The 25,066-nt window shown below is 31.7% G+C and overlaps 4 protein-coding genes across 4 annotated transcripts; 1 reads left to right on the top strand and 3 right to left on the bottom strand.

Annotated features, from left to right (window-relative positions):
• The first annotated feature begins 41 nt into the window (after positions 1-41).
• Positions 42-5,916, top strand: LOC105627170 (tudor domain-containing protein 7-like). The gene is made up of 16 exons (XM_012208457.1): positions 42-123; positions 251-468; positions 635-810; positions 1,089-1,212; positions 1,301-1,558; positions 2,118-2,270; positions 2,622-2,963; positions 3,037-3,240; positions 3,311-3,568; positions 3,798-4,046; positions 4,132-4,458; positions 4,555-4,775; positions 4,958-5,156; positions 5,242-5,351; positions 5,425-5,576; positions 5,669-5,916. Exons 1-16 carry the CDS (start codon positions 42-44, stop codon positions 5,914-5,916), a joined length of 3,321 nt encoding a protein of 1,106 aa, XP_012063847.1.
• A 1,690-nt stretch (positions 5,917-7,606) lies between these two features.
• Positions 7,607-12,942, bottom strand: LOC105627169 (jouberin-like). The gene is made up of 6 exons (XM_012208455.1): positions 11,544-12,942; positions 11,001-11,146; positions 10,080-10,436; positions 9,749-9,904; positions 9,021-9,469; positions 7,607-8,567 (listed from the first exon to the last, which is right to left on the bottom strand). Exons 1-6 carry the CDS (start codon positions 12,940-12,942, stop codon positions 7,607-7,609), a joined length of 3,468 nt encoding a protein of 1,155 aa, XP_012063845.1.
• Positions 12,943-19,368: 6,426 nt separating this feature from the next.
• LOC105627348 (dynein intermediate chain 2, axonemal) lies at positions 19,369-22,280 on the bottom strand. The gene is made up of 10 exons (XM_012208634.1): positions 22,101-22,280; positions 21,861-22,022; positions 21,517-21,775; positions 21,184-21,437; positions 20,955-21,114; positions 20,534-20,726; positions 20,333-20,468; positions 20,114-20,260; positions 19,528-19,743; positions 19,369-19,446 (listed from the first exon to the last, which is right to left on the bottom strand). Exons 1-10 carry the CDS (start codon positions 22,278-22,280, stop codon positions 19,369-19,371), a joined length of 1,785 nt encoding a protein of 594 aa, XP_012064024.1.
• A 296-nt stretch (positions 22,281-22,576) lies between these two features.
• Positions 22,577-24,453, bottom strand: LOC105627168. The gene is made up of 5 exons (XM_012208454.1): positions 24,271-24,453; positions 23,707-24,171; positions 23,273-23,614; positions 22,914-23,193; positions 22,577-22,830 (listed from the first exon to the last, which is right to left on the bottom strand). Exons 1-5 carry the CDS (start codon positions 24,451-24,453, stop codon positions 22,577-22,579), a joined length of 1,524 nt encoding a protein of 507 aa, XP_012063844.1.
• Positions 24,454-25,066: the final 613 nt, after the last annotated feature.

Here is a 25,066-nt window from a genome sequence, read left to right as displayed (position 1 = left end):
TACGTCTACCTGTGATCTCTCTTTTATGAGAGAGAATCACAATGGACCAAGACGAAGTAATAAAGAAGTTACGATCATGTCTGATATCATGCAAGGGTGGTATCAAACTAGAGAATTTAAGGAGTAAATATCAATTTTTACTGCAAAACATTTCTAAACATAATTATTTGAGTTTTGGTATAATCTACTATAATATTTCTGTATTCCGCTTATATTATCGATGTAGTAATTCTCGATTTTTACTTTGTAGCGGACTATCGTGTGATAACAGGAGAACTATTACCTTTTAAACAACTCGGATATTCCTCTGTCGAGGCTTTCGTACGCAATGTACCAGATATTACAGTAACAAAAAAAAACGGAGAACTGTTTGTGGAAGCATTACCTTCGAAAACATCCGCGCATCTTACGAAATTAGTTTCGCGACAGAGGAATACGAAGAGAAAAATACGACCACAACCAAAAAAAGTAATTTATTAATATTTTATATTTCCTGGAAAGTAACTGTTACACACACATTATACATATACCATCTTATATAGTATATTTGTTTATTACTTTACTTGCCTTAATGTTAAAATTCGAACAGTTTAATTTATATATTTGTTGTGATTAATTATAGAATCTTTTTCAGTGGACTCCACCCCGACATGTGAAAGGCTTTTCGTCTAGTTCTAGAAGTTTTTCTGGTTCTAGAAATAATAATTTGAACAGTGGTTTTTACCCTGCTAGAAGTAATTATGTTTCTTCTTCAAATTCCTTTACTAGATCAACACCCGTCAAGAGTAACTCATATACAGATTTTACTAGGTATTTATAATATCCAAACTTGATCTAAGAGTTATTTATTAAAGTAAAAAGAACCATCTATAATAAGTATCAATAAGTAATGATTTAAGTTTATATTTAAGCACTTGATATGCCTTTGATATATGTTGTTCTTTATTTTTGATTTACTTACAAATTTTTTAACTTTTAAATGATTTAATTACAAGTATCAATTTGAGGGATCGATTAATCAATTGAAAATATTTAATATATATCGCATAAGATGTAAACAATTTTATATATTTGCAATAATCTTTTAGACCTGTACCTCTTATGGAAACTATAGTACAGTGTCCGTATCCGCTCAATAATACGAAATCAAGTTTCACGTCGACTACACCACCACTAAATATATGCAATTCTCCAATATCCACTTTTCCCAAAGTGAATGCAAGTTTAAATTACGAAAGTTTGAAGTAATTTTTAACTGTTGATAAATCTGCATCATTATTAATCGCGCTAATACTTTCAGAGACTGACAGATAAAGTGACAATTCCAAATTTAGCGACTGTAAACCAAAGTGATAATTGTAAAACTATTGAAGATGTAAGATTCAAAGTATTAAATGACAATACAGCTTCGTCTGTGATAAATCAAAAACCAAAGACTGTAGAAATGAAATCCTCAAAACTAAGCGACAGGCTCAAAATTACTCCTCCTGAAACACCTTTACCATCAATTAGTAACAATGGTTATACATCTATTCCATCCATTTTTAATGTTCCACAGGTAAGAATAGAATTATAATTTATGTGCTAAGACATTGCTGTATGAAATATAATTTAAAAATGAAATATGTATTATTTACAATTCCAATTTGAATAATTTGTTTTCTAAAATAATTGTTTTTTTTTTTAAATTAATTTTGTATTTATGTTTTATCACTTACAATTTTGAAGGATGAAGAGATAAGAGAACAAAACGAAAAACAATTTTTCTATTTTCAAATTCTGACCTTGATTAAACTATACATTATACTCGCAAATTTCTTTCATGAAAGTTTATTACTTTTAAGATGTCTTTTCATGCTGATGCTCTATGCTCATTTTTTTTGCGTCAAAATAGGTCACAAATCAAGGCTACGGTTCATTTAGATCTGGTTGCACCGTTATTTTGATTTTAACCGAAACTTAAAATTCTCTATCTCGTTTTAAAACTGACAAAGAAAGTTTTAAGCCTCGTTTAAAATTAAAGTAAGTGCAACCGGACCTTAATGCTACGAATGCTTCGAAGCATTTGTTTTATTTGATATTTAATTTTTATCACGTGATATTTTCAATATGAAAAGACACCTTTACAGGCACCACCATTGGAGGCTCTTGATTCTCGGAAAGAGTTGGAAGTTCGTGCCAACATGTTAAACTTGCCATCGCCAATTTATAAAATGTATTTAAAGAAAGAGAAACATTCTGTTAAAGTCACCATCTATGCCAGTGTGAAAGTAAATATATCAATTGAATATATTTAATTATTGAAAGATATAGTTTTCTACATTGATCAATGAATAATAAAAATAATCAAAGTTCAGATAGAAGGCTTATGAGAATCATATGCTGTTATAGGCTGTTATATTTCGACAAAAACGTAATAAAATGAAGATAATCATGAGTCTCTGAGAATTATCTGCTTTGCCCATCTCTTCGCACTTACAACAGCATATGACTCTTATTAGCCTCATCTGAACCTTTATTATTTAATATTGTTTAATATTGAGAGTCCTTATTTATATTTATATTTATTTATTTAATTAATTGTGTTTATTAATTAATTAATTAATCCATGAATCTCATAGGTTGGTTCGCATACATTCCACACATACCCGGAGGACGCAGCGACTGAAGAGGAAGCCGAGAAAATTGCAGCACGTTTAGCTCTGGGACATCTTGCTAAGGAATCGACGAGCTCCGAGGTGACGACTGCTGATGCAGAATTAATTAAAAAACGCATTTTAAAAATTATAACCACGCATCATAGTGGGGTCTTCATGCATCTATTACCCGAATATTACAACGAACAATATGGGGAGGCTCTGCCCCACAATTGGCAAACAATTATTGAAAAATGCGTGGATATAAATCAAGAGAAAGGTGTTGGGGATTCCATGATACTTTGCCTAACTTCTCCAACTTTAAAAGTAATACAAATGTGCATTGTATGTTATAATTGTTTCCAGAAGAATTCGAAATAAACATTTTTTTTTTATTTAGCGATTGGACGGTAATTCCGCATTCAAGAATATTCCTGAGAATATTCCTGAGAATATTCTTCTGACTAACAAGAAAATACAATTGAATCCGATTGGACCTGCCACGCCCAGTATATTGCCAGTACCTGAAGCACATATTTGGCAAGTATGTGTCACTTACGTTGTAAACACCGTTGAAATTTGGGTTCGCCTAGGCGATGACAATGTAAGTATCCGAATATCTCGTTTATCCATTCATTTTTTTTCCACGGGCTAACACTCTTCTTGTTTCATAGAACGAATTTGTTGATATGACAAATGAAATGACAAGTTATTATGATAAAATAAATAAACCTATCTCGTCCGTGGCATGCATACCCGGCGATTTCTATGCCGTACTCGAAGAAAATTATTGGCATCGAGTTGAGTGCACAGATTATAACAATGAAACTGGAATCGCCTCGGTATTCTTTATCGACCAGGGATATGTGGAGCAATATAAATCTGACGTTTTGCATCCTTTGGACAAGAGATTCAACACTCTTCCATTTCAAGTAACTCAACTACATTTGACATTTTTTTTTAATTCTCATTTCTATCATTGTAGATTGACTTTAATCTAGATTCAACTTATACTCCATCTTTTTCTAGTTCTAGAAATTAGAAAAAGGTGACAAGTAAATTGAACCGAGATTGAAGTTAATCTGCAATTGCAACATTGCAAACGGATATGTACTTTACATTAATTTAATTTGATCTCATGTATGTTTCTATTTTATATAGGCTATAAGAATAGGTCTTCAAGGATTAAAGGAGTTCCGCGATTGCGCTCAGATGATAACGGAGATCGAAAATTATCTTTTAGTCGATCAATTGTTTTACGTGAAAGTACATGGTATGGATAGCGATGAATATGGTTCATACGTAACGGTAACTTTTTACGACACCAGCAAAGGAGACGAAGATATTGATGTGAACCAAATCCTAATTGACAAAATTTTAGAAGTTATGACTGTTACGTTCAAAATGCGTGTAATTGTCTTTTGATTTATTATTATGATTTTCTGTTATTGCGATTCTTTTTTGCTTTCTTAAATACATCGGTTGTTTTTCACAGGTAGGACAATTAATCGAATTAAACGTCACGCACATAGATGAATATGGTAAAGTTTATACGCAATTAAACTCATTTACCAAAAATATATTGAGTAATGAAAATATGTTTCAATTTGCTACAAAAATGAAAGTGAATGCGATTAACTTTACAAAAACATACCTTGCGGACTGGAATTCGCAATTGTATAGGGCAAGAGTGACTGACATTCCTGCCGAGCAAGAAGTAACGGTATTTCTGATTGACGTTGGTAAAATTGTTTTGATACCAAGAGCAAATCTATTTCACATAGACAAAACATCAAAGACTCTACAGTGCATTCCTCCGCAAGTATGAGAAAATTTTTTTTTTCATCGACATTTAATGTTTCTTTAATTTTTTGTGAAGATAAAACTGATATTTATATGTTCGTGTGTAAAAAATCAGGCAATGCAAATCTTTCTGCACAATATTGATCAGTCAATGTACAGCAAGAGATTCGTGGCAAGATTCCAAGAATTAGTTTCGGACACAGATATGCTTGTAGCGAGGGTCATTAGGATCAGCAATTCTGGAGTTCCAGTGGTAGAGATTTTTAAAAGAATTGGACCGAATAACATGTTGGCTTCGATAAATACATCACTGATTTATGCCGGCGAACTATCGAAGTAAAAATTTGGCAGTTCTGTTACAAACTATCCCTATATGCATGCTCTATGTCTTTGTATTTTATTTTTGTTTCATTTTTGCTACATATTTATATATATATAGTTATTTATATAACTCTGTGCTTTTATAATTGTGTACTAGCTTTATAAATTTTATTAAACGAGTTTCTATGTATGTATAGAATCAAAGAAGATAGCAATAATAATAACAAATCCAAGAAACGATTGGATCGCAAAAGTACTCGTGCTCCCGAGATCGTCGGCAAATTGAATCCACCTGTAATTTCAGACATCGGTCAGTATTTTGACGTCCATGTAACATTAGTTGCGCATCCAGGACATTTTATCGTGCAACCGTTGAACAATGCTAACCAGTTAAGAGTACGTAAAAATCAATAGGAATTTTTTAAGTGTACGTTATGTTCAATTAATTAATTAAATATATTCTGGACCTTCTTATTTCTAGGAAATGATGATGGACTTACGAAAGTACTACGATGCAAACGATAATTCGCCTTTGGAGTCTATCAGTGAAGGCAAACTCTATGCAGGAAAACTTCAAGATGATTGGTATAGGTATGCAGCACATCATTTTACAATATAAAAAAGAATATAATAATGGTTAATAATAACGTTATATTTATTTTAGAGTATATATTACTGACATTATCAGCGATAATGATGTATCAGTATATCTCTGTGACTACGGCGACGTGACGATAATATCTATCAGCAATTTGCAGCCGTTGATGAGTAAATTCTTAAAATTACCATATCAAGCAGTAAAGGCTAAACTCGTTGGTAAGAAAAAGGCTTCTTTTACGTTACAAATATAACTTAAATTCTTATATCACTCGCAAAGAATTCTAACAATGACTTTTAACATTGATTAGGAATAGAGCCTTTAAATGTTGACTGGACGGTGACCGACTGCGTCAAATTTAAGGATTTAGTGCTTGATAAGGACTTCGTCTCTGTAATCGTGGAGTCGGTATTTGACAGTCTCTCGCCAGTCAATGGTACCATGTTGGGTTTAAAACTGATTGACACTAGCACTGAAAAAGATATATACATTGATAAGTTATTAGTAGAAGAAAAGCGTGCCAAATACATCGAAGAAGTTGAAGGTCTTCCTTCTTAGTTGGTTAAATCAATCGACAATTAGAAATATCTATTTTTTTCTTTATGAATATATGTATTGTTATCTTATGACACCGTGATAATGGACTGTTTATATATGCACGAACTTGTCATGAAAAAATGACACAAGGAATGTTTCTAACAAGGAAACCCATGGAAACATTTTCTTTCAATTTTGATGAGCTTTGCTTGTTATGTTCTACACAAAAATAAAGGATTCATATTTTTTTTTTAAGAAAAGGTTTTTTTCGAAGCGAATATCGTTGAAATTGTAGATAAAAAAATATGTTCTGAAGAAAAGTTTAATGGTTTGAAAAATACTTTATGATAGTTAAAACAAATTTATTTTAATTGATATCAATTGTAATCTTTTTAAAATTATTTATTATAATTATTAAGTATTCTTAGAACAATTCAACTTTTATTTCAAACTTTTTTTTTCTCTTATAATTTTAATTCGCTCAAAAGATAGTAACCAATTTTTTTTCAAAGGAGTGTTGCACTCCTTGCGCCTTTTATCAATTGGTTATAAAAAAAATATGTCCTTTTTTTTTGTCTAAAAAACAACATTCAAAGCTCATCAAAATCGGAAGGGAACACTTCCACGAGTTACCTGTAAAGTTTTATTTTTTTCCGTCACGGTTACACATTGATACGCACATAATCATTACAAAAAGGAATAACAATTATTATTTTAAGTTTTAATAAAATTTATCAGTTTTGTTATTTGAAAACTTTCTTTTTTCTCTAAGTATCAAAAGATATGAGCAAAAGAGATAACACATATATTTATTTATAATATAAATAGAATTTTTCGAAAAAATTACTCGTTTTTATATAAAGGCTTGTATACAATTTATACGCGCGTGTTATAATAGTTTTTCTTAACGTTTACTGTTATGAATTAAGTTTTTGTTATCACATATAAGCAGATATGTAATTGTAAAACGTTGAACTTATAACAAAGTGCAGTTTATTTACAAAGAAATTTTATTATAATTTTGTTGAATTTCTTGAAGATATTAATTTTAATGTCGAGTATTCTTTAACAATGTTATATTGTATCCCCTTTAATTTTTTGTCGTTTAACTTTGCAAAGTTAATTCATGATATATATTAAACGAAACAGTATGATTGTCTAATGACAAAAGATTGGCTGTGTATAATATATTAACTAAGTAACAGCATTCCATATCTATAAATAAAGAAATTACTTCTATATATGTATAATTTCTATATATGTATATTTATATATAAAATATATACACATACATACATACACACACACACACACACACACACACACACACACACACACACACACACAAATACACATACACATACACATACATTGAACATTACGCTTCTGATACGTGATTTGATTTGGATTGTAATTACCTTTTTTGCCATATTGTAAGCGTGTCATTAGAGATTCTCACAAGATTTATTTATAATGAATATATTTTTATTTTTCTATTGATCTGCAATTAAAGTTACAGCATATAAAATAAAGTTTATGTATAATTTTTTCCACATGCATTTTATTTTTTTACACATAAATAAAATGTCAAATTAGTAATATTATAAAATTGTACAATACGATGAAGGTAGAATACTCATCATGTTAACGAGACCAAATATAAAAAAATTGAGCTTAAAAGAGAACTAAGAGATATAAGAAATGATATCACTTATGTTCGCTCATTCTCTACGAGGAATGTAACATTACTAATCCGTGAACTATCGCTCCCAATCGTTTGGACGGAATCTTTCTCCTCAGTTGTAACACCAACTTCAATGTTTTTATTGAAGTTCGACATTTCCACGATATAAGTACCAGCGCTGTCTGGGGAGCTTATGTGCAACGACGTATCTGTTTTTTTTAACGCAACTGCCGAATTGCGAAAATCAGATGAATGATCCAAACTCTTTGATACAGTCGTGAAGCTAGACTGCGTATTGTTACCATCATGGGATCTTATGGAGTTCACGGCACGATCATTGAGAAGTACATCTCGTTGCAAATCGACGTTGTTAGACGCGTTGTTGGTCCAAGAATCACAGTTCGCGCTGGAACTCTGTTTGGCGACGTCTTCAAACATTGAATTCCCGAATAATATTGAGTCGATTTTTTCAATAATATTATGAAGTCGATCCCAACTCTTCTTTCTCCAATTTCGCTCCATTTCTTTCGAGTGCGGCATTGTCCACAGTCGTCCATAATCATTATTTTCGATTTGTATTATCGTGTGATCGGCTGTTAAATGATGAGGCAAAGGGGGCATTTCCTTCCTCCCTGCTACGTTAGGTTTATTCTGTCGAGGGCAGCTCAAGGCATTCAAGATCACTTCATTACCTCGACTTTGTGACGCGTCTTCCATAAGATGTAATCCAACGTCATTCCCATTGGCGTCTTTATTGTATCTCAGAACATCTACTGATGTGGGACTGCCAAATATCGAATATGCCAAAACGTGATCGTAGGGATGGTAATCCACACAGGTAACAATTGTCTTAGCCGAATTACGTTCATCATTTGTGTACTTGGCTACGAGTTTACCTGTCTCCAAATTCCAGATATTCAATACGGAATCCTCGCTACCGCATATAACAAATCCACCGCAGGGAGATATACAGGCTTTCAATTGTATTCTATAAGTAAGAAAAAAAAGAGGCTCACACGATAGCTCGAATTAACAAAAAAGTTTAATTAAAAAATGAACGAATACGAGAAGCAGCAGTAGTGATAAAACAAATATAAAGTGCAACAGAGATTTGGAAAATCTATCGAGAAGCAAAGCTAGCGTAAAAAAGATTGATAAAAAATGGAGAAAAAAGTATGAAGTGGATACAATAAATTTAAATAAGGATATATTACTATAAATTTAAAAAAGGATGTGAAAAAAATAGAATAAGGAAGAAAATTAACCGAAAAAAAATATCGAGAAAAAGTTAAGAAAAATAGAAGAAAGAAGGCAATATAAGAAAAGGAAAAAATTCAATATTATTAAACGTTGTCTTCATATATCATATGCTGGGATATATAAAGAAAGTTAATTGCAATGAGAACGCGAATGTTAGAAATGCATAAAAAGTCCAACGTGCCTTTGATTATTTAGCCGTTTATACTTTTGCAATACTACGCCGGTCGCGAGATCCAGCATTCGCAAGCCATTATCTCTCGAATGTACGAGGAGTCTAGACTCCAGGGGATGCAGAACGATTGTGTTGATAACGACACCCTCGATCTCGCGAATTTTTATCTTCCTCAAGATGCATCCAGTCCTCTTAGATGATATCTTACTGTCTATACGGATTGTCCAAAGAATTATCAATCCTACGCTGTCGGCGGTAATCAAATTACCGTTTTTTTTAAAAACCATCGAATTGACGAAACCCTCGTGGCCTTCCAATTCCTGGTTCAATTCTCGCTTCCTTGATCTCCTGCCGTTCACCCAGATGCGAACTACTCGATCGTAACATCCTGTCGCCACGATCGTCGCATTGCCGGGTCCGTACTTGGCGCAATAGACATACGAAGGATGTGGCAGCATCTATAATAAATTTGTTTTGTGTACATTTATATTAAACATAAATTTTCCTTTAACAATACATCGATAGACGATCTGCCACAGATCGTGTTATGTTTCAAACAATTTTATTCAATCTAATAATTTAAGTTTTTTTAATTATATATAAAATACTTATTAGAAAAAATTAACGCGAATATGTTAAAACACATTTGTTGTCAATAAAATGCACAGTTTTAGATATTTAAAAAATTGAAAGAAGCTTATAATTAAAAATTAATATCGTTAATCTTAATTAATGACCTCGATGTGCTGCACGATTTGACTGCGAACGTCCCAGATACGTGCCGTTTGATCTGTTGACGCCGACAACAGGCAATGATCGTCGCTGGACCAATTTAGAGAGTACACGAAAGCCTTGTGACCGAGAAATCGAACATGGATCTTGCCGGTTTCGACCTGAAATCGAAATAATGATAAACACAATTGATAACAATTTGAACACAAATAAAAACAACTGAATTTTACGATCTTATTGCCTCAGAAAAATTTAATTATCTTTTTCATTCTTTTCTTTCATTCTCCTCTCTTTTAGTCGTGATATTTGTTTGCGATATCTGCGATATTGACGCACCTCATAAACGACAATTGGGTAATAGTACTCCTCGGAATGGACGCAAGCCAGATACTTGCCGTCGTTGCTGAAGGTGACGTAGAAGCAGCCTTTTTCGCTCACTTCCGTCTCGAACATCTTCTCATTCGGAATTTTGCAAGATTGAGCCGCTAATCGCGCCCATTTAGGAAGACCTATCGATTCCGACGTGCATTTTGAAAGATCCCGCAAGTTGTTTTGTGATTCATCAAGGAGATCATTTATTGACAGCTTTTGATAAAGCACTGACTCGAGTTTTGGCGGTGGGATTGATGTCACCGTTACTAGGAGACTACTGGGATATTTGTCTCTATTGTTCGACTGCCACCAAGTATAAACCTGTATGTAAAATAAAAGTAGTAAAAGTTTGTTCAATATGACATTGTTGCGAAATTTTACGTAAATCATCCCAAAAAGATCTTAAAACTTCTAATCCTCCGCTATAGATAGGCTATAGATACGCTATAGATAGATTAGTTTTACGAAAAAGTGAAAATCGCATTCTGAAGATAAAAAGTTATACGATCCTTCTTTTTTTTGTGATAAATTACGTTCATTGTTCATTACAGCCAACAATAGAATTCAATGATATCTATGCCAAAAACTTTCATCTGGTTTTTTTTTAAAGAACAACAAATATAATAGAGCGATAAAAGACGACGTGATATTTGTTGTGATCTGCAAACTTATTCTGTATCTATTCTATTTATCCTAAAAATTTTTCTCAAAATTTTTAGGCGAATTGAAAAAAACACTTTAGTGATGAATCAAAGCGGAACACATAGGCAGTTTTTAGGAAATGTGTAGAAAGTGTAAAAATTGGCAATGCCAATTTTTGGCAAATGCCAAAGAAATAAAGAAAATACTAAAGAAATTTGCTTGCATAACAAAAACGATAAATACCTCGCACTTTTGTCTTCCGTATTTTTTAAAGCTCCGTCTAGGTTTGTAAAGTTGCAATCGCACTTTTTTGTCTATATGAAGAATACTGTTAGTTCCTACGGGCTTCAAAAATGCCCAGGCGATTTTGTTCCAGCATCCCTCGCTACCTGAATTGTCAAACGTGAATTATTAGATTTTTAGCAAGCAAAAAACTCAATGCAATTCTAAAAAATTATAAGAGTTCTTAAATATTGCAATAGATATTATATATTAATAACATTTACAATCGAATAATTTATTTAACTTATTTCTAGCTCATTATTAACAAATCTCTGTTCTTAAGAATTTAATTGTTATTTAGTTGTTACTTTCAAAAGCATATAATTTATATGTTAATCACTTGACGTAAATAAAATAATTAATTTAGAAAAAAACGAAAAAATAAACTTTTTCATGTAAAATTGCATTAAAAAAAGACAACTAATTAATCTCATGCATTCTCATTATCATTTTTCTAATAAACTAGCTAGATAATATACTTATAAGATTTGAGCAGAAATTTACCAATTTTGTCATAACTGATGCTTGCGTCGGCGAAGCTCAGGAGCTCTATAATTTCGAAGAGAATCACCACTTGTTCGCCATCTTCGCGTCTCATAATCGCGTCGAAGTTGTGTTCAAAGATAAGCTCCTCTTCCCAGACTGGTATCATCGACCTATTCTTCTTGAAGTCAAACTTGCCGGTGATCATCGGTTGAAGATATGTATCGCCGCTCTCTGTGCTCTTCAAATATGAACCCGTGTGAGCCTCCACGATATGAACCCTGACCATCGGTCGCCTTACGCTCACATAATCAGCTTCTAGCACATCCGCCCGATGAATCGTTACGGAAACAAATTTCACCTCTTCCTTCTCCTTCATTTCCTTTTCCTGTTTACGCTTCTTTTTCCTCTTTCTTCTCATTCTTGTATCTGTCTCTGTCATCGAATTAGCATCCTTTGCGGATGAACTGAGGAGCACATCTTCACCGGAAGACTCCTTCTTCTTGAGCAACGATCGCTCTTTTCTTCTGGATCGATTGCGCGTCGTTTCCGGTTTGGACTTCCGGCTGCTCGAGACTCGTTCCTCGGAGGCGATCGAACTTGATCGAACATCAGTGATCCTCTCCAGACTCGCCGATGAATCGAATTCCCCAATACTATTCCTTCGACTTTCCGAAAATCTCGCTTTCAAAGAACGATCATTGCTTTCCACTGCGAGACGTTCGCTCACAGATTCCTGTCGATGCCTCCTCGAAGAACCGCTGGACGTAATCCCAGCGACGTCCACGTCCTCGACATTCGAACGATCGCTCAGTCTCCTCATTTCAATCTTGGTGCTCTCTCGATTATGATCAGTCTCAATCCGGAGCACCTCGTCCTCGTTATCGGATACGAACGCCGGATTGTCGAAGAGGATGGCGTCACTCCGCCGCAAGTTGGTTCGCGGTGCTGGTACCGGCGTTTTACGCGAGTCTTCGATCAACGGGGATGCGTCGTCGCTCGTCTCGGGTAATCGGATCACCCCGGCATCCTTGGACCAGCGTTTCCGCGGCGGTCTTTTCGAATCTACTTCCGTTTCGTTCGCCGCGGTGTTCCATTGCTTCCTGCGCCGCGGTTTCTCCTCGAGAGACTCGTTTCTCTTTCTCGGAGCCTCGAATTCCTCTATCAGATCCAACGACTCCACCATCAAATCATCATGTTTGGGAAGATCCTTCGAGGAACTCCTGCGATCAGAGAAACGATTCCGAGGTTTTTCACTCGCTCGCGAAGAAACTTTGGAACTTTGGGAAGATCGTTCGGAGGATCGTTTAGTCTCCTTATCGATCGTAATATCATTTTCATTGTTTTGTTGTTGTCGTTGGCTTAATCTTTCACCTGCGTGGTGAACGTCCACGATGACGTTCATCGTCTTCGGCGACATCGCGTTCTCCGTCGATTCATCGAAGAAAGAAGAAACGTTGCGCGATCTCCTTAATCTCCTACCTCTCGTGGATTCCGCAGCCATCTCTGCGACTTCGGGTTTCTTGAGGCTGCAACTGACACTCACTGTTAATAGAAAGAAGGTCGTCTACGAAAGAATATCGCGTGTGCTCCACTTGTGCGAACCGATCGATCATTCATGAAACTTGCGAATACACTCAACCGTGATATCATCGCAGCCCTGAAGAAAATAATTTTGTCCTCGTTGTAATCTTCATTAATATTCACGTACATATGTAGATTTAATTTACTCGCGATGTATAAATTCTACTTAACTATGTTCGCCATGAGGAGAACCGTTACTAACTGACGGCACACCAGGTGTGGGAGTGATTACGTTCAGCAGTAGCATGGATCGATCGATACAGGAACGACGGCGGCGAACCACGAACCCAGAACTCCTTCATACATTTCCTCAATTTTTGTGCGAATTAACCCTCATGGAAAAATATTATTTTCTATTTCAAAGTAACTATCAAAATTTCCTAGTTTATTATGAAATTTTGGAGGTAATTATCAAAAAATTATAATAAACTGTGAACTATTGATAGTATTGCTTTATACTTGATAAATATCACTACGTTGATAGTAAACTATGAGTGATAGTGATAGTACTAATAATAATTGATGGTAACTACAAATCTTTTCATAGTTGCTATAAAACTTTTGATAATTATTATCTTACATATAATAATAACTATAAAACACTCGAGAAAAAAATATTTTATATAAAATTTTATATAACCTATATACAAATTATATATTTTATATGTAATTGTATATAATTATACATATTTATACGTATAATAATATATATATGATTATATATATATATATATATATATATATTTATACATATAACTTTATATAATTAAATATATAAAACATTTTTCCGGGCATTTTGTAGTTATTATTAAATTATTGATGATATATTATCATTTTTATGTTTATTATCAAATATTAAAGATAGTAACTATCTTATGTTTAAATCTTTATTATGACAAGAAAAATTGACAGACAATTGACAGTAAACTCATTACTCCGTAATTTGTTTTATTAATTATAATAATAATTATTATATAATTTATAAGTTATTATCTCTATTATAATATAAATGCAATCTTATAGATTATTATCATTGTATGATACTTCTCTTACGGAAAAATACTAGTATATTATACTAGTATATTATCAAATTCATAGTATGCTATACATTCATAGTTACTATGAATTTATAGTCGCGAATTTACTGTGAACTTTTGATAGTATTTTTTCATAGTTTTTTTAATAATATTTTGGATAGTATTTTTCCGTAAGGATAATCCTGCGTTTCAATCTACAAAATATTGTACTTATACGATAAAATGAGATGAGATAAAAAATAATTTTTTCCACGAGCTCCTTAATACACACTTTTCTCGATAAATTACTTTCATTTCTTCTTGTAATATACGCTCCATAATCGAATTCATTATAGCACCTTATTCCACTAAATTTCTATGATTTATAATTGCAAACCGAGTTACTGATTTTTATCTCTTACTTTTCTGATTCAAAACTCGCTTTTCGATCCGAAGCTAAATTAACTGTGGACAACAGACTGAAAAAACTGCATTCTCTTATATATATTCAAATTTGTTTCTTTACATCAATAACGCACAATCTGCTGCCCACCTGTTAAGTGTTTGCGAAAGTGTTTGCCGGTTCATAGTAATTCGCAAATATAAAATCTGTACATTTTCTATTTTATAGCAGCCGAAAAGATTTGAAAATGGACCTTATAAAAATAGTCTTTAAAAAGTTGCGTATCACTAGCGTGCATAACTAAGCTTTGCAAACTATCACTATATATTTTACTTACTTTCTCCACTCAAAATAAAATAGATATATTCGCAACCTATAAAAACAGTCGGGAAGATAAATCGCAACAAAGAAAACAATAGATCCAAATTAAAAGTGATGTATGTGATAGCTAACAGTTTCTGTAATGGTACTTTTGATTTAGACATGTACTAAAAAAAGAAGAAAGAGGAGAAAATAAGTAATGGCATAGTAACATGACAACTTGCAGAATAGTTGGGAACAATTGTCTTTTTGCTCTAACTGACTTTTTGCTCTAACGAATTAAATTCCCATTTTTCCAACTGCTGTTATTCGCTAAATTATAATTATATTTACTGAACTATTTATATATTATTTTGGTCTTCTTACAAATTAAATTAATTATTTCAAATCATATTAATGTAATAAATATAACTACAATATAAAATAAGGGAAAAAGAGAAAATAAGGAAAAATAAAATGTAATTTAAAAAAATTTATTGAATAATTATCTCTTTCATGAAATTATATTATCTCATATCGCTTTATTACAGTAGACAGTAAATTACAATATGATAAAAAAAAAGAAAAAAAGAAAAAAATACAATTAAAAAAATTTATTAAATAATTATTTGGCAATGAAAAGATCTGATTGATTAATCGATTTATCCAGCAAACGAGAATGGATTAAAATGGATTGAAATTTTTTTCTATCCGAATACGCATTTTAAATAGCGAATACTTTTTTTGGATTTAATTGGATTCAATTGGATGCAATTGGATTGAAAAACTGCATTTCTTATTCAAAATTTTGAATTGAATAGTATTCATAATTCACAGAAAAGCTAATATTATTTTTAGATTGAAAAGCATAAAGATATGCTCCAAGTAATTCTTATAAATGAATAAAAATTCAGGATTGAAAAGCATTCATTTTAGCATTCGTGAATTGTCAATATTTCTGAAAATCTGAATCCATTTCAATTCTCATTTGCTGAATAGTTATAATCGTTTCGCAATTCATTATTTTTCAATAAATATTTATCTTAAAGTATAAGTGATTAGATCTGGAGGTATCTCGGCGTTAAGTAAGCAAATTTAAGAGTCACGACGTATATACAGATGATTTCGAATTTCATTGTGGTTCCTCGATGATACTTTTCACTTAGTCATAGCATAATAAGTTTGAAGCACGTTGACAGCATCCTTGAGTTTGAGATGGAACAACTCCGGATCATTTAGCATAGAAATCAATACTCCAATAGAATTGATATCTAGTAAGATATCTGTGAGCTTGTGAGGCATAAAATTCGGGTATATGCTATAAACCAGCGGATATAAATGCTCCCCTAATATCCGCCTTTGCTTCCGTCGTGATAATTGGAACAATATTGATAAATCAAGTTGCATATTTTGCGAATTCTGTGCGGGATTCATCGTATACATATCTCTTTCTATTTAACAAAAAAAAATTATTCTCTTGAAAAGTACAATAACGATCAATATGTGTTTGTTAATACAAAATAAATAGACATAATTTTAGTCATTGAGTAAATCGCCGATCTAATATAATTCATATAAATTATAAAACAATTTATATCGTTAAACATTTTACAATTTATATTGTTAAACATTTTACATTCTGTGTAATGGTATAAAATGCCTTTATGAGTCGACTACACAGGGTGACAGTGTATAAATACTTTTTATTCAATAAGAAATATAAATCTATATACGTTTCTCTCTTCGGGTCTTCTTTAGTAAATACAATAAAATGCTATGAACTAAACTAATATGAAATTATAAACGCAAATATTAAATCTGATGTGATCCATTCAAGTAGTTATCAGACTTGTGATGAAATATGGGAAGATAATTTCTCAAGATTCTCCGAATATATTTAATCTAAACAGAATGACATCAAAGTGACAAATTTACTAAATAATAAAGTTTTATTTAGTCAATATATATTTAGATTTTATATTAAAATTACGATATTGTAATTGTTGCGAGGAAAAAGCATTCGAGGAACTGTTAGTACAAAAGTTAAATGTGTAATGAGATAATAATACAGAAATTGATCTATATCAAGATCATTGAAGAGAGGGAAACAACGAATTATAATAAAAATATGTAAAATCCGAGAAGAAGTTCCATGTCGTTCTACAAATTAAGACCATTCGTCTGTTCATTGTATCCTTTCTGAGCGTAATCTTTTTTGTAAAATATGTTGTTCATCTAAAATTTTGACATTGTCTCAATCAAACTCAACTGTGAATTCTTCTATTCTCCGTTTATTCTCTAATTACCAATTTCTGTGTCGTGTTTCAATTAATATGTCTCCTATGCTCGTTAATCCTCGTTTTTAAAGACTTGTTCGTTTGCCTCACATAAGACATCACAGTCTTTACATGCTATTTTGTAAATTACATTGATGTGAGACAAGACAAGAAATTTATCCTTAATGAATTTCCATAGATTATTAACATCTTTGTATGCCATATTAGAGTTGGAGCCCTTCTTAAAAAAAATCTCTTTATTTTTATCCAATATCTTATAGAGAGAAAAGGTATAATAAATTTTTCCATCTTCGAGAGAAAAGGTATAATAAAATACCTGCATTTTGATTTTACATTTATTTTTGCTGGTATTATCGGAATTGTGTTGGTTAATTGGTTCGAATTTTTTATGTAATCGTTTTTTAATGATGTTAAAAATTAATCCTAGCGAATATTCGTTACTTTTTTACACAAGATTTTGAGAGTTTTATCGAAATTTTCCTTGTGACACAAGATTTTAAACAAGATTTTGAGAATTTTATCGAAATTTTCCTTGTGAAATCTACGATAGGACAATAGGAGGATTCTATTTATCAAGCTCATCACATCCAAGTTTCTGACTCAATAATGAATATTGGGAAAAATAATTTAAATAGCGAAAAAGGTTTTATAATATACATATCATATGTGAGTGCATTGTTATCCTTTATTATGGTTACTTCCATTTTATGGCTCATATAAAGGCATTTATACCAGTATAGATTTATTTCGATTGAATCAGATCTCATTATATGTAACATTTTACTGTATTCGATCATTATTGGAAAATTAGTAGTGATGTTTAACATGTAACAGATAAAAATATATGAATTTTGTAATAATAAATATGCGATAGATTCAAGATTTATCACGCTCCGGCAAAACAAGTAGCACAAGTAAAATATAAAATTGTTCAGGAGAGAAAATTATGTTCCAAGTATTTTAAAATATAATTCAGTAAAAAGTATGACGAACTCTCGAATTGCTCTGCATATTATTTAGTCAGAAATTCTTAAAAATCACAGAGATTTTGAATTTTTTTAAACTATTGCAACTATACAATCGTAATCACTTGCAATCAAAATTATATTTCGGCAATTAAATTATTATACCATAAACGAAACAACAAAATAAAAGAATGCGTTTTTTTATTCACAATTTTTTGCTCCATTATTAGATTCCGAGTTATGAAATAGAACATTTGGCTCACATACTTACTTGTTGTGTAATTGCAAAGAAATGAAATTAGAAACAGGACGAGAAATGTTCTTGCTAAGCGTAAGACAAGTTGACTGACTTTAATTTGAACGTCAAGTATTAGGAAGGATAGGGAAAAAAAATGTAAACAGGGATATTTCATGAAACAATCTCGAAGCACCTCCTACTTTTTTATTTCCACCAATACCTGAAAATAAAAAATAGAGGGGAGTCAAAATGGAAGGAAAAGGAGCAAAGGAGGAAAACAAGAAAAATCTGAGAAAAAGTTGAAGAAAAAACGAAAGATGGAAAGGCCAAGAAGAGCGACTTATCTATATTATATAGAATGTGTAAAAAAATCAGAGATCAAGAGACACGGTATAATAGTGTCTTGGCATTAAGATAAGCATAGCAATGCTAGCAACATCAACTCTCCATACAATCTCGATCATTTTTTGGTAAAATTTTATTTTCAAATTTCACTCGCTTGTTGCTTAAATTTCAATTTTTATTAAATAAAGATTTTAACGTTTAAAAACTATTTATGTAATGTGTATGTAATAGAGATGTTGAAAAATAGCTCTGAATTTTTTTTGAAAGTGTAGGGCACGTAGAAGAGTAAAAAACTTGGGCCAAAGAAAAAAAGATTCCAATTGCAGACGGAAAGAGTAAAAGTATGCTTGCAAATGAATTAATATTAAAAATACAAAATTATTATTTTAAAAATTAACACAATGTCATGGCTTATTTTGAGCTATAATTAAATTAACTTTAAATTAATATAATTAACATATTAAGTTCGAAATAAGCCATGACATTGTGTTAATTTTTAAGAAAATACACGCATTTTTCATTTACTCCTTAATTATTAATTTAACATATATTTGATTTTTCAATTGTTTTAACAAAATACTTTCTCTCAGAATATTTATTTCTTAATGTGCACTGTGATAATCCAAGTGAAGTAAGCAAAAATATCTTATGTTAAATTATTCGCAATTAAATTACTTACATTATCTTACATAATTAGTTTAACTTATAATCCTACCGTTCTGCATCACATTGTTATTCAATTCAACGATATTTGCTTCCGCTTGTCGCGTTAATTCCTGTAATATAATAATAATCGATATTTAAAAATATATCTGCGCGAAGTTGATTTATCGTTAAGTGAAAAAAAATCCCTTTACCGCATTAATTATATTTTCGTATTCCTGTTCGCATTGCACTATCAGTGCGTTTTTCAAACCGGCAGAAGATTTCTTAGACTCTTCCCGTTCATCTAGTTTCAAAGAAGCATCAGTAAAATCTAACTCACCATGCATCTTCAAAGTCCTCATTTTCAATCGTTGTTCCCTATTTTTTGCTTCTATTACCTTCTCACGACGCGTTTCACGATCGAGAAGCTAAAGAAACGAATATAACTCGACATTATCATACTTGAATTATGTCAGAAACAATAATTTGCAAAACGTGAAAATATATTTCTTGTGCTATACATTGAGATAAATTAAAAATAAACTCATTTCGCTCATTATATTACAAATCATTTATCAAAATGTTATCTAAAAATTTCTCTTTTAAAAATATATAAAAAATTCAAAATTAAATAATTAAAATATAATAAAAAATAATCAATTATATATAATAATATTAATAATTATTATTAATTAGATTATATCATTAGAGGTTGATGTAGCAAGATATTCTTTTATTCTTTTTTATAGTTCTAATAAGATAATAGGCAAAAATTACATTCTTTATCAATATATTTACCGCGGTTAATAACAGTTTATCGTTCTTTTGATTGACTGTTAAAGCCTCCGAAAATTCGAGTAAATAAGTCGAACCCTTTTTATTCGCTACTGCAGCCAGTTGACCTTGCTCATGCGGTCGTAAACAGGTCAAACTTTCGTCGCAGACCTTCGAACGAATTATATTGTTAAAATTTATTCACGCGATAGCGTGATAGCCTTAGAATTAGAAATTAGATGCCTTTATGCTAAGAACTGGACTGTCCTCCTGAATCAAAAAATCCCACACATCTAAAGTTCCATCAACTTTGATCAAATAATACACAGAATAACGCGTAGCACTCCATGCACCACCCGTTAAAAAGTCTCGATGACCGCTAAAAAAACATCGAAGCAAAGTTGTAAAGTTTTCTAAATGTTCCATTATCCCATTTAAACTTACGGTGTCCATGCTATGCAGGATTCTCTACAATCTTCCGACCAAACTCTCGAAGTCCAATCACCGACTGTTAAAAAGTTTTTTACGAACGTTGGGTTTCTTTCCAGACTTATAACCGGTCCATACTGGGCTCTAAATCTAGTTGCAATCTTTTCACTAGGCGTTTTACCTTTGCGATTTCCCGATATTACAATACCTAAAGAACGAAATTATTTTATTGTTTTATCACATATCTATTTTTTTTTCATAAAAATTTTTCAATAATAATTTAATTCGTTATCGAATTCGTTTCATTAATTTATTTCTTGCATTTAAAATTCTATTTTTTATTACTTTAGAATTTTATGTTGAAATATAATTATTTAATAAAAATTATATAAATTTCTATCTAAACATATAATTTGCACAACAATATTTATTATACCGTTTTCTAAGCCACACATGAAACGCGTTCCCATCGAAGGTTCGAATTGAAGAGCCGAAATACCGGTAGCTTTGTCCATGTTTTGATTTTCTGGCTTCGATAAATCTATTACTAAAGTTTCTGTTGGAACTTGCAACTTTCTGGTATCCCACCACTTTATCTACAAACAAACGAGTATCCCAATATCATCGGGCTCATTGTCGATGTTGTTTCGAACAAAAAATTATACCTGTCCATCTTTCGAAGCGCTAAAAAATTCGGTACCAGTCTTAGAATTAATCCATAAGGTTTTATCACAGGGATCTCTATGGCTAAACTCAACCGAACTGATGTCTATTATTTCTGGACCTCTTCTAAGGTCCCAACAACCCACCTGTCCAGTTATCAGACCACCTATCAAGGTGTTGCTATCCTTAGGGCTGTACTCCAACGTCAGGATCGGACAAAAAGGTTTTAGTGTTATGTAAGGATTATTTGGATTCTCTATGGAGTAATTTTTCGTAAATATACCAATCAACGATCAATCAACTTCGATCTTGGCTATACCGTTTACTCAACGCACCTACTTCCCAGATATACGATGTGTAATTGCTGCTAAAAGTTTTTTTGAAATCAACGTTGCAATAACTTGCCGCAAAGCGATTACCTTGATCTGGCGACCACGACAGATGAGTGATCTGCCGTTTCATCGTTAAAGGATCACGATAAACGTTTACCGTGCGCGAAAAAGCTCTTTGTATCAGCGAGATCGTCTCCACATCAGCGAAGTATTCTTCGTAAATGTTGCAAGCGTTGTTTTGCAAAATACAGTGCTCCATTGACTTAAAAAGAATATTTCTTATAAATAATTCTGAATGTATAAGATAATTTCAATAATTTTAAAAGAACAACAAAAGAGATGTTTACAGGTAGCAGCTGAAGCATTGTATGAATATATAATTCATCTTTTTCGATCTTACGTCTATATCTGACTGTCTGTTCTAAATCCTTCATATTTATGTCCTTCGGCCAGCCACCCTCATAATGAAACATTTTATTATCCCTATACGTTGCAGTAGTTGTATTTACCTTAACATTTACATACACTACATATAAAAATTTTGCTGTACATTTTCCCACAAATGTCATTAATTAAAATATTTTTACCTCGTGAACCGCAAAGACTTTACTGCATTGCGTAGCGTGTGTCACAGGATCCATTCTAACATAATTATTCATCAACGCTGGATTCGATTTGATTTCCACTTCTGTTTTATCGAAGTCAGAGAAATTGCATCTTTTGCCGAAATGCATTCTCTTCTTCGTATAAGCGTACTCCAAATCCATTGTGTATAAAGATAACTTAAACTATATTGAAGGAAATACACAATTCTAGTTTCGCTTTTACAATTTTAGTTTATTTTAATATCAAATTTCAAAATTTTATTTTCCACACTTATTAAGAAATATTTAATGGCACAAAATGTTTTGATTGTTATTAACACAATGTCATAAAAGTCATAACAAAAAACACATTTATGTATAGTCCCAGTCTATAATTTCACGAAAAATGGATAGTCAATTAGGCAGTACACACACAGTGTGGTTACTATAGTAACAGAGAATATATCATGGTGTGAGACTTAGCTATCGGTCTTTACTAAAACCGGTACTTCGGGATTTAAACCTTGGTAGAGAATGAACAATGTTTTATATGCTTGTGCATACTCTGCGCTTGCAGGCTCGATATTAGATTTAACGGTGGGTATCATGTCGCGTAAAACAATTTCGATTAATGTATTCAAATACTTAGTGCGCTGTAACTTTTGTATTGCTTCGTACAGCGATAATAATTGCTTCTTGTTACAGTATCTTATATTAAGGACTTTAGAAAAATCTACAACAAAATTTAGAAATTGAGATCAGCGTGATTAAATTAATTAAAATTTTAAGCTGTGATTAATATACAAATGAATTTACTTTTAAAATGCTCCATACAGGAAATATTCCAAATGCCGTTCGACATCCATCCTCTTGTCAAAGAAAGATTATATGGATCTTTTGTAATCGGTTTTGCAATGTTCTTAATATCATATTGTTTAAAAGAGGTTCCTACTGCTTCAGTGGAAGCAATTTTCATATCATTGGACTGGCTCGAATCTAAATCTTTAGTAAGAATGCTACTAAATACAGTTATTGATTTTGCTGTCTTATCAAGCAAGTGAGGTTCTTCTAATAAATGATCTTGCATGGTTATATTCTGCAACAATTATAAATAATATAAGGCATCGGTCTTGTATAATTTCAACGCTCTTCCTCCTTCCACATACATTACTTACCATCGCTTCGAATTCTTTTAGAAAAGTATTAACTGATTTCTGAAATCTATCCTCATTAATATCATTCGAGCTATCTGTTTCAGTTTTTAAAAATGAATAATAAGTTCTCAATACTTTAACAATTTCATTCGGCACATTAAAATGTTGGAGCGCTTCCACTACATCTATCGTTACAATTTGTTCTTGAATGGACTGATGTACATCATTTCCATGCAATGGACAATCGTTCTTAATATTCCCGGGAGAAGAAATTGATATATTCTCAGTAGATTGTCGTGTCATTTTATGTATCAAATCGCTTAATTCAGCAGCTGATGCTTCAGGCGATAGAGACTTTCTTGACTGAAATAAAAATGCGCAATAAAAAATTATATAAAAAATTTTTCAATATTCTATTATATCTGATAATATTGTACTGTATCATTATTGCATACATTTTGCGGAATATCAGGATCATCGCCAATTTGTAGTTTATTTGCTGAACTTATCTTCTTAATGTTTAATTTATTTTTCAGTATAAAATTCTTCCCTTTCTGTAACTTTCCTGCAACTTTTGCAGATGCCTTTGATTGCATCGTTTCGATTGCGTTACTTCGCTTTATACCGCCAATAGATTTTTTCGTCACGATAGAAGTTATTTTATTTTGAAGTGCACTTGATCTTTTACAATGGGGGCTTTTAGCGATATTTGTTTTTTGCGTTGTAATATTGTTTTTCGAAATTTTCTTGCGATCGCTAGTCGATGCAGAATTGGATAGATAAATATTTTCAACTGTATCTTTTCTTAAGGATACTTTTTTTTTCGATGCTACATTAAGCTTCAATTTTTCCCGCAATTCTTGTGCAAGAACGATCGCTCTGCTTATCCCCGCAGCGATCTCCTCAGCTTCGTTTTCATTCTATTAATTAATAATAAATAAAACAAATTCATGTCAACCTATACAATATAAGCAGAACATATATTAAAAGTAAAAATATATAAATTAAATCGCGATTACTTTTTTACAAATACAAATGTTTTCGTTGATTCGTTTTTCAACCACGGTTTTCATCTGCCACGGTTTTAAAACGAATGCTGCTTCGTCACAATCTTTTCTCAATATTTCCTTCACTTCCTCTGTGATTAACAAAGTGTTATGCAACAGTTCGTATAAATTTGACAAATTCAACGTACAGTCCATTACTCCCGAATGTCTGCGATCCTAGTAAAAGAAATACAAACAAAACGTTATCACAGAAAAATGATGAGAAATGAATAAGGCAAAAAGAAATATGCCACTCAAAGCGTTAATCACATTAACAAATAATATAATCATTGCCTAAGGCAACAAGATAATCATAAATACCTGTATGAAATGTAATGGTTGTGTAACCATCCATCATTTTTTTCACTTATGTAAACACACATTAAAATTGATTACCGGATACAAGTTGAACACGCGAGCTTGAGAAGTCATACGTATAGAAAAAATGTTAAAAATTATATTTATATATACAATGTATTGTATACAGCATACATTTATATATATAGAAATGGTAATAAAAAATAGACGTAAACCAGAATAGAATATATATAATCTTCATATATTAAGAATAATATGCATATATATATATATATATATATATATATATATATATATATATATATATATATATATATATATAATACTATATATATATATATATATATATATATATTATTTACTTTACTTTTTACTTTACTATAGTATGTCGCTCTCATCTACTTACGTTACTAGTTAGTTACTACTATAATTAACGAAGAGTAACTAGTAC

This window comes from Atta cephalotes, assembly GCF_000143395.1.
Source record: "Atta cephalotes unplaced genomic scaffold scaffold00008, whole genome shotgun sequence".
Classification (NCBI taxonomy): Eukaryota; Metazoa; Arthropoda; class Insecta; order Hymenoptera; family Formicidae; genus Atta; species Atta cephalotes.
Note: the sequence above shows the minus strand (reverse complement) of the source record. Positions and strands in the feature narration are given on the sequence as shown.

What these genes read in the sequence shown, in the direction of transcription:
- LOC105627348 (XM_012208634.1), bottom strand. Translation starts at nt 22,280, where the DNA reads ATGGATTTGGAGTACGCTTATACGAAGAAGAGAATGCATTTCGGCAAA. An exon ending in GCGCTTCGAAAGATGGACAG is followed by an intron (nt 21,115 to 21,183) that starts GTATAATTTTTT and finishes GTTTGTTTGTAG; the next exon opens with ATAAAGTGGTGGGATACCAG. An exon ending in GTCCAGTTCTTAGCATAAAG is followed by an intron (nt 20,261 to 20,332) that starts GCATCTAATTTC and finishes ATTCGTTCGAAG; the next exon opens with GTCTGCGACGAAAGTTTGAC.
- LOC105627169 (XM_012208455.1), bottom strand. Translation starts at nt 12,942, where the DNA reads ATGTCGCCGAAGACGATGAACGTCATCGTGGACGTTCACCACGCAGGT. An exon ending in CATCAGTTATGACAAAATTG is followed by an intron (nt 11,147 to 11,543) that starts GTAAATTTCTGC and finishes TTGACAATTCAG; the next exon opens with GTAGCGAGGGATGCTGGAAC. An exon ending in AAATCGTGCAGCACATCGAG is followed by an intron (nt 9,470 to 9,748) that starts GTCATTAATTAA and finishes AATTTATTATAG; the next exon opens with ATGCTGCCACATCCTTCGTA.
- LOC105627170 (XM_012208457.1), top strand. Translation starts at nt 42, where the DNA reads ATGGACCAAGACGAAGTAATAAAGAAGTTACGATCATGTCTGATATCA. An exon ending in TCATATACAGATTTTACTAG is followed by an intron (nt 811 to 1,088) that starts GTATTTATAATA and finishes ATAATCTTTTAG; the next exon opens with ACCTGTACCTCTTATGGAAA. An exon ending in CCATCTATGCCAGTGTGAAA is followed by an intron (nt 2,271 to 2,621) that starts GTAAATATATCA and finishes TGAATCTCATAG; the next exon opens with GTTGGTTCGCATACATTCCA.
- LOC105627168 (XM_012208454.1), bottom strand. Translation starts at nt 24,453, where the DNA reads ATGGACTGTACGTTGAATTTGTCAAATTTATACGAACTGTTGCATAAC. An exon ending in ACATTTGTATTTGTAAAAAA is followed by an intron (nt 24,172 to 24,270) that starts GTAATCGCGATT and finishes ATTAATTAATAG; the next exon opens with AATGAAAACGAAGCTGAGGA. An exon ending in ATCCTGATATTCCGCAAAAT is followed by an intron (nt 23,615 to 23,706) that starts GTATGCAATAAT and finishes TTTTTATTTCAG; the next exon opens with TCAAGAAAGTCTCTATCGCC.